This window comes from Musa acuminata, chromosome BXJ3-8 (genome assembly GCF_036884655.1).
Source record: "Musa acuminata AAA Group cultivar baxijiao chromosome BXJ3-8, Cavendish_Baxijiao_AAA, whole genome shotgun sequence".
NCBI classification, from domain to species: Eukaryota; Viridiplantae; Streptophyta; class Magnoliopsida; order Zingiberales; family Musaceae; genus Musa; species Musa acuminata.
Genome location: NC_088356.1, coordinates 43,810,236 through 43,828,070, shown reverse-complemented (window position 1 = coordinate 43,828,070; position 17,835 = coordinate 43,810,236). Strand labels below are relative to the sequence as shown.

At 34.6% G+C, this 17,835-nt stretch overlaps 1 protein-coding gene across 2 annotated transcripts; it reads left to right on the top strand.

Moving 5' to 3' along the window:
• The first annotated feature begins 351 nt into the window (after positions 1 to 351).
• LOC135585126 (uncharacterized) lies at positions 352 to 17,653 on the top strand. Of its 2 annotated transcripts, XM_065165035.1 has the most exons (18): positions 352 to 701; positions 1,441 to 1,622; positions 1,956 to 2,060; positions 2,170 to 2,241; positions 2,392 to 2,539; positions 3,385 to 3,467; positions 5,398 to 5,453; positions 8,888 to 9,024; positions 9,108 to 9,198; positions 9,544 to 9,609; positions 9,703 to 9,925; positions 14,826 to 14,927; positions 15,190 to 15,275; positions 15,362 to 15,484; positions 16,333 to 16,402; positions 16,489 to 16,580; positions 17,151 to 17,255; positions 17,344 to 17,653. In XM_065165035.1, exons 1-18 carry the CDS (start codon positions 352 to 354, stop codon positions 17,455 to 17,457), a joined length of 2,205 nt encoding a protein of 734 aa, XP_065021107.1. In that variant the 3' UTR covers positions 17,458 to 17,653. The 2 variants fall into 2 exon arrangements, with proteins under 2 accessions (XP_065021107.1, XP_065021108.1); XM_065165036.1 differs by lacking the exons at positions 16,333 to 16,402; positions 16,489 to 16,580 and having other exon boundaries at positions 358 to 701.
• The last annotated feature ends 182 nt before the right edge of the window (positions 17,654 to 17,835 follow it).

The following is a 17,835-nucleotide window of genomic DNA, read 5'->3' as shown; positions in this document are numbered from 1 at the left end:
TGTAGTTGTCGACACATACAAATAATGTGGGGCAACATGATTTGGATGTGCCCATTTCATCACCACTCACTTAATATGCACCGGATCTTATATATATTTTTATTATTCTAACAAATCCACAAGATCCATTTAGGTTTGAACACCTATTTCTCGAAATATGTCGAAAAAAAAGAAGGGAGAAATAACTGGAGAAACTTCCACCAAATTTGTGGAATGCTTCTCCGTAAGAAGCCACGCGAACCATAGTCTGGCGATGGGATCGGGTGGCCACCGGCATCAACGGCCAGTAGACAGTCACCTCATAAGCTGGGCCCCACCACGATTTTTTCTCTACCCCTCCGATTGCTTGGGATGGCCCTTAAAATCCCCAAGCGCATGGCGGTGGTCACTTCGACGGCTCCCTGGGCCACTCGGTTCACTGCTCTCCTCGCCGCCCCCGCTCGTCTCCGCATCTCGCTCTCGATCGGACTACCGGGGAAGCACCGCACCCTCCCGTCCAGCCTTCGGAGGACCATGGCGTCCGCGTCGGCGACGACTCCGCCACCATCCGGTGGCGGCGAGAAGGTCACGGCGCCGTACGGCTCCTGGAAGTCCCCCATCACAGCCGACGTCGTCGCTGGCGCTGATAAGCGTCTCGGCGGCATTTCCGTCGGGGGAGATGGCCGCCTCGTCTGGATCGAGACCCGCCCCGAGGAAGGAGGGTACGTCGAGAGCTTTGTCTAGTTGCTTTTCTGTGATCCTGTTACATTCGAGGTAGTTGTAAAGTATTTGACAACAAACCTAAACTAATGATTGTGACAATAAGGGTCGAGATAGGAAATAAGCACTCTAGTCATTATGGCTACGGAGATAAAATGGCGTTTGCACAAAAGCGTAACTAGGCTGATCTCTTATGCCAGTCCTAAACTCCACTCTTTGAAGACAATATTATTGACTGGTCAGTTGCGGAACCAAAAGGTTACCCACAAATGAGCAGCCTTACCATGGTTACAAAGGTTGCCTTCAAATTGAGATCTTAAATATCAGGCGGCTTGGGGTGTTCTGATATGTCGTTGGCCGGAGACAATTTGGTACGGTGCACATGTCATACCTTCTGTGACTGCCAAAACTAGCCAAAATGTGGCCGCATGGTTTAAAATAACACTTCTTGTTACCCAAAACTTCAATGCTTGGTTCCAGGTGATACTTGCAATTATAGAGAGTTGAATATATAATAGCTGTTAATCTTGTGCAGGTAATTTCTGCATGGCATACCATGTTTTGGTATTTGACTATAACGAGTAAAGACTTGTTCATGCCTATTGTGTAATTTACTATCAACCATTTTTTCTCTTCTTTTTGCAACAAAATTTGTATACTTGTAAAGGGCAGAGCTTACAATGCAATCACTTGCTTATTATGTTGCCGGGGAACCATCTGCTAAATCAATTAAGTATTCAGACGTGCAGTTATTGTGAAGGAATCGACAAAATTGGAAGATAAACCAACAGACGTTATACCTTCAGAGTTTGCATCACGAACCTTGGCCCATGAGTATGGTGGTGGTGCTTTTGCTGTTTCGGAGGATATCATTATTTTCTCTAACTATAAAGATCAACGCTTATATAAATTTTTTGTTGGAGGTACAAATTGCTCCTCTTTAACTTTGTTGTTATGATCTTACTCTTTCTTTGACACTCCCTGCTTCCTAACGTAAAAAACCTGGTGTGTGTGGAAGTTATAATTCGAAATCCATTAAGAAAAATGGTACCTGTTTCTAGTCTTAATTATTTCACAGAGCGGCATCTAGAGCTACTCCTTTGCAACGGATGTTAAAATAAACAGCACTTTTGACATCATTTCTTTTTTAGTTGTAGGTTCTTTGTCTTCCATATTTTCAGTTTATCATACTACACTTATTATAGTTTTTCTGTTCTTTTAATCACCCTCTTGATAGCAAGCACTTTTGTTCACAGGTCCTTCACCAGTACCTATTACTCCTGACTATGGTGGACCTTTAGTCTGTTATGCAGATGGCTATTTTGACCCTCACTATAGTCGCTATATTACTGTAATGGAAGGTCAGTTAGAGACATTAATTGCTGTACTGAACACCTGAAAGATTCAACTTTACAAGTAGCAAGTTCATAGCATACTCTTCAATGGTACCCTTCCATTTGCTTTCTACAGATCATCGCAAAAGCAACTTGAATCCCAGCACTACAATTGCTTGTATTCATCTCAATGATGTAAACATTCAAGGTAAAACATTTTTGTGCAAATATTTATCTTAGCACATGAAATTACATCTTATGCTACTAAGTGTTCACCAAGTACATGCTAGTTGTGACATAATTTTTGAGGGACTGAATTTATAAATAATGCTTTTCTTCTTAATCTTATGTCTTCAAGATCCAAAGGAACTTGTTAGCGGCAATGACTTTTATGCTTTTCCACGTGTTGATCCAAGTGGGAAGAGGATGGCATGGATAGAGTGGAGCCACCCTAACATGCCTTGGGATAAAGCTGAACTTTGGGTTGGATATTTCTCTGAGAATGGGTGAGGACATGCGTTGATATGGAAATAGACATTTCATGTTTTACACTGTGTAAGAGGTTATAAAAGCATAATTATGTTGCTCTTGATAGTCAGTGACTGCATGGCTGAAGCAAGGAGTGCCATGTTGACAACCGTCAGGCATGTGCTGGTCAAGATGCCACTATGCCAACCAGCACAGGGCAAAAAATTGGCCTTGTCATGTGTTGGCACTTGGCACCTTTAGCACAAGTAAACATGATGTGCCAATCAACATGGCAATCTTTGGGTTGAGTCATTTGTTTGATATGGTATTTTCTTTTGACAGTCAATTCATTGCTTTCATGTCCAATAAATGAGGACACAAAGCTCTATCACATTCTAAAATAGCTTTTACTACATAAAATAGTTGCTTTATTTGAGTGTATTATAATTCTTAGGGAAGTTTAATGGACTTTCCTTGATTCAGAGCTTTCGAGTTGAGATCAACAAGGTTCAGTGACCATAAGAGCCTTGTCAATGTCAACTTGTTTTTTTAGTTTGTTTGGGTTAATTCATAAATGTGTATAGGTGCTTAATATAATATCTTTTTCTTCTATCATTCGGGTTCTTCAACTTTTATCTAGCTTATTAGTTAGCTTTTGCTTTGGAATTTCCATCTTGATCATCATAAGGTGAAGGTGCTTTACTCATCTGTCTTATTGACTTGTGGTGCAAAAAATTCTTTACTTATTAATAGGATATTGATTTGAATTTTTGACATTATTTGAGATATTTCCTTTTACAGGCTTTGATTTTACAATGTAGTTAACTTTGATTGTAAGTATTGGTCTTCCAATACTTATTGTTTGTTTCATGTTTATTCACAGAGAGCTGTCCAAGCGAATATGTGTTGCTGGTGGTGATCCTACAATAGTTGAGTCTCCAACCGAACCAAAATGGTCACCCAAAGGTATATTTCCTGGTTTCGCATATTTCCCTTTTTTATGATACCCAAGATTTGCCTCTTGATAGCCATCCCATATGTTTTCCACATGATTTGAAGCAACTCATTTCTTAAGTATTTTCGTGATGCTAAATGCTATTTTATTCAGCATCAGATCAGTTTCTGCTAAGTTATTCATTAAGATCTGATAAAATTTTCATATATATGTTCAGTTTGTATTTTTGTCCATGTGAAAACTGTATGCTTTAAGCAAGAACTGAGCTTGAATATGGTTCATGTTGAATGGTCTTGTGATGCTTCTTGTTATTTTCGAGAATACTCTAGTTCTTGTATTTTCATGGAAGGTTTACATTGACATATGGATTTGATCTACCAATGTGGATGTTGAATTTGAATTTGTTGGGCACTTCTAAAATATGATATGTTGGTGACTAATATGTACAAATATGTATTTACCTATTTGATCAACGGTTAATAATGCATTTTTTTTTTATTAATTTTCCAATGATACTAAAATCATTAAGGTCAGCAGGAGTTGTTGGATTAGGTCCAAATTGTAGCCTCCATTTTGCTAAAAAAAATTATTAGATAAACAAATCAATAGGGTTGGAAGAATTCATAATCAAATGAGTAATTATATTGCTAGAACATGATTGATGAGCACTAGTTAGTCCGTTTATTAGACACCATCTCCCTCGTGGTCTGCGCCTCATGAGGTTTGTGATGATAGTAGCGACATCAATAGTGGTGCATCGAAATAGTGGCGATGTTCAATTGATTATTATTGCCACTTAGTCTGAGGTTGGGCATGTACGAATGAGCCATACTTTACGCATGCCACCCAAGATTCAAATCGCGAAGCTCGAGGATTTATACATATTGTTTATGTTAGGAAGGATAAAGGAAAGGATAGACAATCGATGACTTTGAACAAATGCGTTAGAGGGTCTACAATGTTGACACTAATAAGAGCTCGTTGTATTCGTAACCTTCATATTACGGAGGATCTCATGGCCAATAGATATATGGTGATAGTTGGTATCTTTTTCGAGTTTGATCGATCGTACATCATAGAGCAATAGGTTAGTTAGTAGATTCCAAACTTCGCTGCCCTACATGCCATGGTTATACTTTCCTTAGGAGGCTCCTAGAACACGTGTTAATGATGATGATGGTTACCAATACATTAAGGGTTCGCACACTACCAACATAATATGCCATGGGAGCAGCTCCAAAATCAGGTACGACGAATCTACCATATCTCATAAAAAAATATAGACATACAACTTAAAAAGTGTTGAGGATCCTGATTCACCAACTGTAGAGTCCTGTCATTCAGTTTGGTAGTAGAATCATGTTATTTCCATCAGACCAAGGTGACTTTCCATCAATAAAAGCTCTGTTCAAATCATTGGCCCAAGATGAATTTTAAGTGCATAATCTTTTCTTTTTTGCATTGTATAATTATTGAGTTTGAGTCCTCACAAGGATCTCGTTACCTGCATTTATAAATTGGAAATTTTGAATTGTTGGTGTCCATGCATTTCTATTTCGACAACTTGCAGAATTTTGACCTGCCAATGTATGTTGGATCTAGAAAATTATTTTCAACCTCTATATCCTTGTTGCGGGACTTTTTATGCTATAATCATATTTGTTGTTGGTGCCGATAAGGTAACATCTCAAAATTTTTAATATACTAGTGTACCACACTTGCTATGTATTGAACAGATGCCCTTATGTGTAGTCTCAACTCGCCACCACAATTATCTTTTCACATTGTACCAACTTCTCTCTGTGATGGTCAAACATCCAATCTTGAGATAGCATTTTGTATGGCGAGACAATTATGTGTGCTGTAGATTCAAAAAAATTTTTGTCGATGTTTATTGCCCCTACATTCTCCAATCTGTTACTTCTCATTGTGACTTCACAGGGGAATTGTTCTTCATCACTGATCGAGGCAGTGGGTTTTGGAATATTTATAAATGGGTAATGTTTTCTCTATCTTCAATTTATTTTGTTAGTCTGCATGTTACTTTATTTTTCTGTTTACTGTTTTCATGCTCCCATGCTTGTTCTGTTGCACTTTCTTGTTTGTTCTCATAAAAAATGATGATAATCCTTTCTTTTTTACATAATGAATTTGAGCTATGTCCTTTATGATTCCTTATGAAAACCTTGGTTCCTTTGTATATACTATATACTGCATATTGTTCTTCCACATAGACTAATAACAAAATATTAATTTTACTAAAACTTGGTTTACAGGGATTTTTGTTAAGAATAGTTTATTCAGTGAGACTATTAACTTAAGTTAACATGTACAAAAATTAGTATCTATTCTATCATTACTTGTATATTGTTGTATGCAAGGTATGCAATTTCGAATAATACTGCCCGGTACGAGTGGTACGTACCGGTCCATCAGCTGATCGGTACACGGACCGCCCGTTACCGGACGGAACGAAATATATATATATATATATATATATATATTAATATATATTAATATTTATATATAAAATAGTTTTATAAAAGGCGATGTTATGTCGCCTTTTATAAGAATATTTATATATAAATATTTATAATCTTATATATATATATAATATAATATAAACGAAGCGACGTCGCCGAATTATATATATATATAGCGAGCGGTATACAATATCGTACCGTACCGAACGAACGTCGAAACTCCGGTACGGTACGATATTGCATACCTTGGTTGTACGCATGATCTTTTTTCTTCAACAACAAAAGTTTAAACTTTACTGATTAAATCTGTAACTAAGCAAAACATCCACAAATGCTAATTGATTGAATGTTAGAAAATTAAGAAGAAGAACACATAAATGTTAAAAAATATATATAAAGAAAGATTTAACAAACTAACTATTTGAAAGATTAGAAATTATTATTAAAAAATAATAATAATAAAATAATTAGTTGAAAGATTAGAATTTATTATTTTAAAACAATGAATTTAAATCATTATTATAGAAATTCAAAGGCAAGAAATAAGTGTGCTGTGTGCCTGATGTTTTTATTGCTCATCCTGACGTTCTGTTGAAGTGTTCTTTTCACCCTCTTTAACAAGAGGGGAATAAACTTATCAAGAAGTCATCCTCGAGTTCTTCAACTTTACAATAGGAGGTTGTCAAGTTGATCATACGGGGAAAAGCCAATAGCTAAAATGCATCCTATTTTGGTATTTTAGGTCTGAAAGTTAATTACTTAATGGTTTTAATTAGGGTTTGACTTATTGTTCCGACTAGGGCACGTGCCGCGCTGTACCGATGTGCCTAGTGTTGGTATGACAGGGCATGTCGATGGCACCAAAAAACTTGAAAAACTTGAAAAATGAGATAGTGTGGAATCTGAGATATTATCAGAGGATTTGATAGGAGGTCAACACCTAAAATTGTTGATATTGTTGATATTGATTCACAAGCCTATCCTCCACACACAACAAAACAAACAAGAATTGATGATGCTTACAAAAAAGAAAAGAAATGGGATATTGATAAGACAATAGTAACGTGGAACAACTTTCACAAAATTCCAACAAACATAGCTTAAGTTCCATATTATCTGAGTATGATGTCTTCAATTCAAAAGACTAACACAAGGATCCAACCAACACCAAAGGAGATACACAACCTTTATTTAGATGAGGAGGTGGTAGAATTGAATGGTTGGATCAAATCCTTCAAGGGCCGGTGGAATGAATATGGGGTTACACTAATGTGTGATAGTTGGATCGGATCTACAAGAATGAGCATTATCAACTTTCCTATGTATTGCAATAAAAGGGTCATATTTTATAAGTTGGTTAATGCTTCCAATAAAATTCAAGATGCAAACTATATTAAGAACCTAATGAACACTGTGATAAAGGAGATTGGGCCATGATACATTGTCCATATTATGACCGAAAATGGAGCTAATTTTAAGAAGGCCGATTTACAATTGAAGGAGCGAAGAGAAATACTATTTTGGACTTTATATGTAGCTCATCATGGACCTTATGTTGAAGGGCATTAGTGAGTTACCATCAGTAAGAAAGCGTATGGCAAGGGCACAATTGGTGACAAAGTTTATCTACAACCATCATAGTCCACTCGTTGATGCAGAAGTATACAAATAGTGAGATACTCCAACCCGGCATCACTCGTTCTGTAACAAATTTCATCACCTTAAAGTCAATCAAGCAAAAGAGGCACGGTCTTAAGGCAATGGCCATATCACAGGAATGGTCAGATTAAAGGTATTCAACATCAAGTGATGGAAAAAAGTTAGAAAAGATAATTCTTTTTTTTAGATTTTGTGAGGTCGTTAATGAAATTATAACAGGAGTGGAACCGCTTTGCGTTATCCTCCGTAAGGTCAATAAGGAAAAGCATTTACAGATGACTTATCTTAGATATATACTACTTACAACAAGAAAGGAGATCTAGTAAGCATTCTCCGATGAGTTTATGGCTAATCAATACTTACAAATCATCGACCGTAGGACCGAAGCTCATATTAGATAAACATCAAGCTTGGAGTTCGAGCTTCACAATTCCCTCCGTTTCTTTTTTCTTTGCAACAATACTTTTTCTCCCTGCTAATTCTACTAGCTCATTCACCAAACTCAATGTATTAGATAAACAACAATATTGAGAAGGCTGGGGGTAGTTTGTTGATTATAAGTCGCACTATAATGGTCATATAAGTTAATGATTATTTTATAACTTTCCTCATTTTTTCACTTTCTAAATGTAAACAATCGTGATAAGTACTCAATAATTTGTACTGTTGCTATGCGTATGGAAATAGTATTATATTGCTGCTATAAATTGTGTATAGAAATTTATCTGTTTTGATGAAAATTTTGAAAATTGTGTACAGCATTGTATTGCTACTATTAACTTCCCATATAAGTTAATGAGAAGGTTTTCATGTAAGTCGCATCATGTCTATAGAAATATATCCATGTTGATGAAAATTTTGAAATATAATTACGATTGTGTTTCTGCTATAAATTAATTTTTTAAATTAACAATTATTTGAAAAAAAAGCAGTTCTGGTTTAGAATGACTAGAACTGAAAACATCGGTTTTGGAATTGAAACGGAACTGTTGGGATCCTCTTTGGCTCCGGTTCCAGAAAATGTAGAACTAGAACCATCCGTTTCAGAACCAGGATCCTGGTGTTATCCTTTCTTCTTCTAAACAATCTGTGAGTATGAGATTCCTTAAGGATAAAATGGTTGAAGTTTCCTCTGGCTTCTACATAGTCCGTTGTGCTTATGACATCATGCTTAAAATCCTGATAAAGTAAATCACTTGTTATATGTTAGTTCTGTGGAATGTGTATTTTCCTTACATTTTATCATTTGTTTTGTTATGGATTTGATTTTTTTATATCTTTATGTGCAGATTGAACACAAAAACAATGTTGTAGCTGTTTATCCATTTAATGCCGAGTTTACAAGACCTCTATGGGTATTTGGCATTAGCTCATATGATTTTGTTGGAAAAGATGGGGAAAATGATAATATTGTTTGCACTTACAGGTTCCTATAAATTTATTTTCTCTTTCGAATTTCTGTTAGTATTTTTGGTAAGCTTTACCTGAAAATAATTTTGCCTTTCGCAGACAGAATGGGAGGTCGTACATTGGAATTTTGGACTCTGTTAAGGGTTCCTTTTCGTCACTTGATATTCATTTGACTGATATTGGTAACATTGTAAGTCTAACGGTTATAGTATAAAAGGATAACTGTTGAGTGGTTGTGTCAATTGACAATTTGTGTCCCTCTAAAATAAAATATAGTGGATTATTATTTACATCTTCTTGTGTCTCCCTTAATTAGACGTTTAATGGCTTAAACAACTGATAAGTTCTGACATCTGTGGTCCAGAAGATTTTTATTAATTTATGATTTGTTTGATTACTTAGAATGTTGAGTGGTGACAATTTGTGTCCCTTTAAACAGGAACTGTTGAGTGGATATACATTTTATTGTGTCCCCTAAATCAAGATTTTAGTTGCTTAAACAGCTGATAAGTTCCGATACCTGTGGTTTTGACAGGTTTCTGGCTCCTGTTGCTTATATATTGAAGGTGCATCAGCTACCCATCCATTGTCAATTGTGAAGGTTGAACAATGAACCACTGAAGATTATTGTTGGCATCATGGCATTTAAGATCTCAAATTATCAATGACATCTGACATTCTTCTGTTTTATCAGGTGACACTAGATGCAACCCAATCAAAAGCAATAGAATCTTCAGTACTTTGGTCGTCTTCCCCAGATTTAACAAAATATGAACCATACTTTAGCTTGCCAGAAATTATTGAGTTTCCAACTGAGTGTCCTGGCCAGAATGCTTATGCATATTTTTACCCTCCTTCAAATCCCATTTATCAAGCATGTTCAGATGAAAAACCTCCATTATTGGTCAAAAGCCATGGTCAGTAATGATATTTCCTGTTAAATAACAATTACTCTTTTATCTTTTTGAACTGTCAGTTCTTTTCTGTGCATTTATCTTGCTATGTATGGTTAGTTAATGGAGCTTTTACCTTGTATAAGATAGTTCATTCAGGATGTGACATGCAAAACTATGGAATATGTCTATTCATGTTGAAAAGTGTATCAGTTCTGTTTAATTTGATTTTTGTTGAAGGTTGAGGGTTACATATTTTACCATATTAATATCTTACCATATAATAAGGCTCACTGCTAGCACAGACCCATTTACTGGGTTTGTACGGGCTGGTAACCTCACGTTGCGGTGTTAGCATCCATAAGAGGCATTGGAGCCTCTTTTGCCTGCCTTTTAGCAACCACTCACCCTCTTTTTCTCCCTTCACTCTCTCTTTCCGACTCTCATTTTCTTTTAAATCTCTTTTAGAACTCACCTAAATCTCTCTTAACTTCCTTCCAATTTATTTAGGTCTATTGGGGGAGATTGATTGGCACAATAAGAAATTTTAAATATTAAGATCCAGTTTGTATTTTCTTTAAATCAATGTAAATCCAAAACTATTGTCTAGGTTAATTTCATGCAATTATGTTAGGATTTATGGTTGATCTTCAAAACTTGGCCAATTATACCTAAGTTAGGGCTTCATATACAAAATTGAACCTTAGATTTTTGTGGATTTAAGCTATATCTATAAGGATTTTATATTTTTATTTTGCATCATATTGTTTTCTAAACTAATATAACTTCATTGTTATCAATACTTATTGTAATTGTCAAGAATAGTTGAGAAATAACCCTAAATTAGGTTTCTTTCATTTTCTCTTGATTTTTATCATGTTTTTTTTTGGTTTTCTCTATAAACAAAACTTGCACGATATGCGATTGGACCTACATGGGTCTTGTACTTGAAATTAACTTCCTTGATATGGAGGTCCACCAGTTTTGAGAGAGCTTCTTATTAGTTGTAAAGATGAAAAAGGTGGAGAGTTACCTTAGGTCATTGACAACTAGCGTAAAACTATGTTAGATCTCATGAACATGAATCTTAATATATTTCAATATAGAGCTAGGTCGTCATTCGAAAGTGATACGAGTCACCTTCACCACATAGATATCTCGAATTGCAAACGGTGGGTTAGGGCTTAGGAGGTCGTTTGGAAGCGGCCATCACATCGGTGCCCGGATGTGGTGTCAAGTAGGCAAGGGTTCTCTTATTATTTTGGACCAATAGTCTAAGAATAGAGGGTTAGGTTAGCAACTTAGAATATAGGAACACTATCAGGGAAGAAATTAGATTTGACAGACAATTAAAAGAAGAATAAATATTATTTGCTTACAAGAGACTAAGTGAGTAGGGTAAAAATTTAGAGAGATTGATAGTACTGGATTTAAAATTTGGTATGCTCGAAAAGTTAAACACAGAAATATAGGAATTGTTGTTGATAAGGATTTTAAGAACAATGTTGAAGATGTAGAAAGATTTGAAGATAAAATTATAGTTCTAAAATTTATGAAAGGATAAGATGTTTTTAATGTCATTATTGTTTATACCCCTCAAGTCGGATTGGATAATCAAACAAAAAGAGAATTTTGGGAAAGCTTAGATGATATCATTCGTTTTAATTGGTGGAGACTTGAATAGTCATGTAGGGAAAATATATAGTGAATATAAATGGGTGCATTAGGGCTTTGGTTATGGCGAGAAAAATAAAGATGGTGGTATGATTTTGGATTTTGCAACTTCGTATGATCTTATAATTGTAAATACTCACTTTAAGAAAAGAGATGAACATTAATTACTTATTAGAGTAGTCATAACTATAATCAAATAGACTTTTTTCTCACTAGAAAGATAGATAAAGTTATTTGTAAGAATTGTAAAGTTATACCTAACGAAAGTTTGATGAATCAGCATAGGTTCATGGCTTCATGGTATTAGATATTTACTGTAGAAAATGAAAGAAGAAAAGACAAGGTTTTTAGTTTCGAATAATACCACCCGTACCAAGCAGTATGTAATATGTATCGGTCCGCCAGCAGACCGGTACATGGACCGTCGATTGGGGATCGAGGGAGAAGAAGAGAAGAAAGAAGAGGGAGAAGGGGACGATAGAATAGGGAGACGAGGAGAACCTGGAGATCGACGTTGGTTTCCCTCGTCTGTCAGTGACTTCTCGTCCGCTTGGGAGAAGAGTCCTCCGCCTCGTCAGCGTCGCGGGGAGAAGAGAGGTGATGTCGCGACGAAAACGATTATATATATATATATATATACATATACATACATATACATACATATACATACATATACATATACATATATATATATATATACATATATATATATATCGCTCAGTATATAGTATCGTATCAAACGAATCTTGAAACTCCGATACGGTACGAAATTTTAATCCTTGGTTTAAAAAATTACTAGGACTATATGGTAAAATTTTAAAGATGATAATGTAAACACTTTTAAGAATAAAATGGAAAGGGAGGCGATTTGGAACTTAGATGAGGATAATATTAATATTATTTAGAGTACGATGGCTAATAATATTAAGAGCTTAACAAAGGAGATTATTGATGAGACTAAAGGTAGAGGTGCAACCTTAACAGAAAGTTAGTGGTGGTGTAAGGAAGTTCAAAAAATAGCTTTTACTAAAAGATTATGTTTTAAAGGTTGACAAAATTATAAAAATGAGAAAAAAATTTAAAGATATAAAGAATATAAAAAAGAGGCTAAAAAAAGGGTTAGTATGACAAGAATGATATAAAATTTATGATAATTTGTATAATAAATTAGGTATTAAAGATGGTGAAAAAGATATATATCAAATTGCTAAAGCTAGGCAAATAAAGTATAAGGATTTAGGTAATATTAGATGTTTTAAAAATGAAGATCAAATAATACTTATTAATGATAACTATACATGACTTAGGTTTAACGATAAATAATAGTGGTAGATTTAATAATTATAGATTTATTCATAAAATTAAAGCTAATTAAGTAAAAGATACATTAAAGAAGATGAAAATAACTAAGAGTGTAGGACTTGATGATATCCCTATTGAGGTCTGAAAAAGTTTAGGGGACAAAGAAGTAGCTTGGTTAACTCGCTTATTTAACAAAATCATGAGATTCAGAAGGATGCCTGATGAATGGAGAAAAAGTTTTGCCAATTTACAAAAATAAGGGTGACATATAAAATTGTTCAAATTATAAAGGAATTAAAATAGTGAGCCATACTATGAAACTTCGGGAAAGAGTTATCGAATGTAGGATAAGACTTAAAATAAATATCTTTGAAAATTAATTTGTTTTATACTTGCAAGATCAACCATAGAAGTTATTTATTTATTAAGACAATTAATGGAAAAGTATAGGGAGAAAAAATAGATTTACATATAGTTTTTATTGAATTAGAGAAAACCTATGATAGGGTTCTTTAGGATTTATTATAGTGTGTCTCAGAAAAAAAAAGGTGTTTCCATTAATTATATTAATATTATTAAAGATATGTATGATAATGTAGTCACTAGTGTTAGAATTATAGGGAGTGTGTCTAGTGAGTTTCCTATTAGCATCAGATTACACTAAGGATTCGTATTAAGTCTCTATCTATTCACATTGATAATGAATGAATTTACTAGTCACTTACATGATAGACCTTCGTAGTGTGTGTTATTTACTGATGGTATTATCTTAGTTTATGGGAGCCTAAGTGGATTTAGTTATAAACTTAGCTATGGAGGCAAATCATGAAAACTAAAGATTTTATATTAAGTAGGACTAAAATTGAATATATAAAATGTAATTTTAGTGAGTCTAGAAACAGACAAGAGAATATAGTTAAATCGGATGGACAAGAAGTTCCTTTAAGTAAAAATTTTAGGTTTTTGCGATCAATTATTCAACAAAATAGAGAGATTGATAAAGATATTATTCATAGAGTAAAAACCACGATGGTCAAAATAGCGAGGGGTGTCGAGAGTCTTGTATGATCATCGGATACCTTTGAGATTAAAAGAAAAATTTTATAAGTCAATTGTGAGATCAACAATGCTTTGGATCTGAGTGTTGGGTGGTTAAGAAAAACATATATAAAAAGTTTGTGTTGTCGAGATGAAAATGTTGAGATGGATGTATGGGGTTACTAGGAAAGATATGAAAAGAAATACTTTATTCACGAACAACTAGGTATCGCTTTGATGGAGGATAAGATGAGAGAAAATCGTTTAAGATGATATGGGCATGTGCTGAGGAGATCTCTGGATACGGTAGTCAGAAGATGTGAAATAATTAATATTAATGGTACGAGGTGAGGTAGAGGAAGATCTAAAAAGACTTTAATAGAAACTATAAATAAAGATTTAATGTATTCTGAACTTAACTAAATATATGACTTTTTATATATCTCAATGGCTGTAGAAGATCCATGTAACGAACCCAAAATATTTGGGACTAATGACTTTGTTGCTGTTGTTCTTATAAGTTGTAACCCTTGGTTAGTCCAAGTTCTTGATTAATTCTCAGAATTTCTTTTGAAAAGGTTTGACATTTCACTGATTAATCCTCATTATCATGATTTCCTTCTTCTTTGATAAAATAAGGATTCTCAAAGATTAATATCCTGCTTTGACATTTCACTGATGTGTACCTTATGCTGTAAAGAAGCACAAAATCTCTTTATGACATTTAAATGTGTGGACTGCTGTCTTAATATGCAATTCTTATATGTTTTCCATTGCTTTTTGTTCAAATTCTGCCAAATGTAGGTCTATTTTTTGAAAAGCCTAAATCTGAAGTTTGCTGAGTTGATACAAGGAATTAAAAGTATGTGCTGGATAACTAACAGCATTTGGTCTCTTAATGATATTGCAGGTGGACCAACATCTGAATCACATTGTATACTGGATCTTAATATCCAGTACTGGACTAGTCGAGGGTGGGCTTTTGTAGATGTTAACTATGGAGGAAGTACTGGTTCGTTACTTGTAACTTTTCTTGTTCGAGTCACTTTTTTGACAACTTACATGTTCAGGCTATTCTGGCCTTTTGGTTTTCTTTTCCAGTGAACCTTTTGCTTCTTCAAAACTAGAAAGAAGTTGGTTGTTACTACATCTTTAATCTTTTTATTTGCCACCTTCAATTTTTTTCCATGTATTGTTCATGACAACTTATGCTTGTGGAATACAGCAAGAAAGAAACAGAAATACGATATTGACTGACCTAAATGTTTTTTAAGGTTATGGGAGAGAATACCGAGAAAGACTTCTAGGACAGTGGGGCACTGTTGATGTTAATGATTGTTGCAGCTGTGCTAGATTTCTGGTATCTGTTTTTCTGAATCTCTTTTTTTCTGTGTAAGCATGACCTTGTTGATAATAACCAAGAATATAAATCTTTTGGGTTTCAAGGTAGAATGCGGAAAGGTGGATGGAGAACGGCTTTGTATAACTGGAAGGTCAGCTGGTGGATACACCACATTAGCTTGTCTTGCTTTCAGAGAAACATTTAAAGCTGGTGCATCTCTGTATGGTGTAAGTTGATGTTGATGTATCAGGCACTATCATCGTGACTAAATGCAGAAATTGCGAGTATTAATTTGCATGTAGTTTATATTTGATAGAAGGTATTACCTGTGATATCCCTGTCTTTGATAATAATTTTAAATTGATTATTTTAATACTACAGTGTAGACTTCATCTGTAATAGTGGAAATGGTTGTCATTGTTGTGTAGCTACAGAACCTTTTCAGTTAGCTCAAATACTATTGCCAACCTGCCGAAATAATTTACAGGCAATATATTATCCTAATGATGTAGGTTTTCTTTGGTCCTAAACGTAACCTGCAAGTGTTATTGAGTTTGGTTCCTTATTGCAGTAAAGTATGATCATCATACTTTCCTGGGAGTATAGCAGACAAATGGAAACTATAGTGTATTAATGTGAGGTTCCAGTCCAAATTTTTGTTGAGAAAGCCCAGTCTAAAAAACTAAAATAATATGGGAATAGGTCAATCGACCATATTGGTTTCTTAAGCTCATGTAGCTACCAGGCAAACATTCTGGACATGATAAATAATCGGAGTCAACACAACTTTTAGTTGCAACAAAATGGAGCAAAAATCCCTTTAATTATGATTATAAGCAGGTAGCTTCTAATCTTTGGATAGTTCAGTTACACAATTGACAAATGATTATTGGTAGAGCTTCAGTTTACATATTTGAGCAATATGATCCTGGACAACTTTTTGAATCCTAGTAAGTCAAAAAATTGAATGTCTTTGCTTATGTACTCCTTTTTTATTTTTTGCTTTAACATTTGCATTTTGTTATGTTACTTAATATCTTCAAGTTTTGACCTTTTCCACATTAATGAAAAACAGGTAGCTGACTTAACTTTGTTGAGAGCAGAAACTCACAAATTTGAGTCTTACTATCTTGACAATCTTGTTGGTCAGTATGGAATCTTATGTATCTAGTTACTATCTGACTGCGTATCTAGGTCTTCTGATAACATTTATCTACTTTGGTGATTGTAGGAAGTGAAAATGCTTATTTTGAAAGGTCTCCGATTAACTTTGTTGATAAATTTACCTGCCCAGTGATTTTGTTCCAAGGTTTAGAGGACAAGGTATACACACGAGTTAATATTTGCACTCATGACTTGATTTTCTTCTTTCCCTATGTTATTTTACTCTTTAAGTCACATGAGTTGAATATCTTTGTTTGAGCTACAACTAACAGGTAGGACTTTCAATTGGTTAAGTTGACAATATATATCTTCTCAAAATCATATATGGCAGACACCTGCAACAACTACATACCTAACAAATGCTTTATTTTGTCATGAATAAACAAGGAACTAGCAATTTTTGGTTCATATATTAAGAAGGACTTTTGCATCCATGTTAATCTAGCAACACATGCTACCTTTTTTTTTTCAACACATGCTACTTGTCGAGGGTTTTATTTACAATGGCCTCCGAGTTTTATACTTGCCATCAAACCCTCAAGTTCTACAGTCCTTTTAATTCATGCGGATTGAGTCATATATACTCTGCTTTCAATCTGTACATAAATTTAGTAACCAGACTTTGCTGACATGCCTCACTTCAAGAAGTCATCATTTCTACATTTGAAACAATCATCTCATGGTATCAAAGCAATGACCTTACCTGCAAATTTTGGTTATGTACTGCAGGTTGTACCCCCTGTTCAGGCTCGGAAGATATACAAGGCTTTGATAGACAAGGGTTTGCCGGTTGCTTTAATAGAATACGAAGGAGAACAACATGGGTTTAGAAAGGTGATTCATATAAAATATTGACATTTTCCTCCTAATTGAATATTGCGGTCTGTGAGTTCCTGACATAATCAATGGCTTTGTGGCACAGGCTGAGAACATCAAGTTCACTTTGGAGCAACAGATGATGTTTTTTGCTCGTCTGGTGGGGCACTTCCAAGTTGCTGATCCTATTTCTCCAATCAAAATTGATAACTTTGACTAACATATCAATGTCTCTATGTCCTAATGCCTGGAGTATTGATTTTTTCTCCGGAGCTCAAAAGTATGGTATTCTGATTACTTGGATTGAGAATAATCAAAGATCAGAGGGGCTACCTGGAATGTATAAATTTTACTATATAAATTAAGGCGGGTGAAAAAAAAAAAGGAGAGCCTCCTTTTTCTCCCTTTATGCTCAATTGAGACTTTTTTTTTTTTTCGTTTTATCCATTTATTTTACAGCTTTTTTCTTGTGATTCCTTTTAAAAGGTGTGAAAGGCTTAGGAACACAAAGTAAAAAAGAAAGGAGCCTCAACTGAGAACAGAAAGAAAAATGGCACTCTTTTTCTTGGAATTCTATGCTTTTAAGTAAGTCACTATT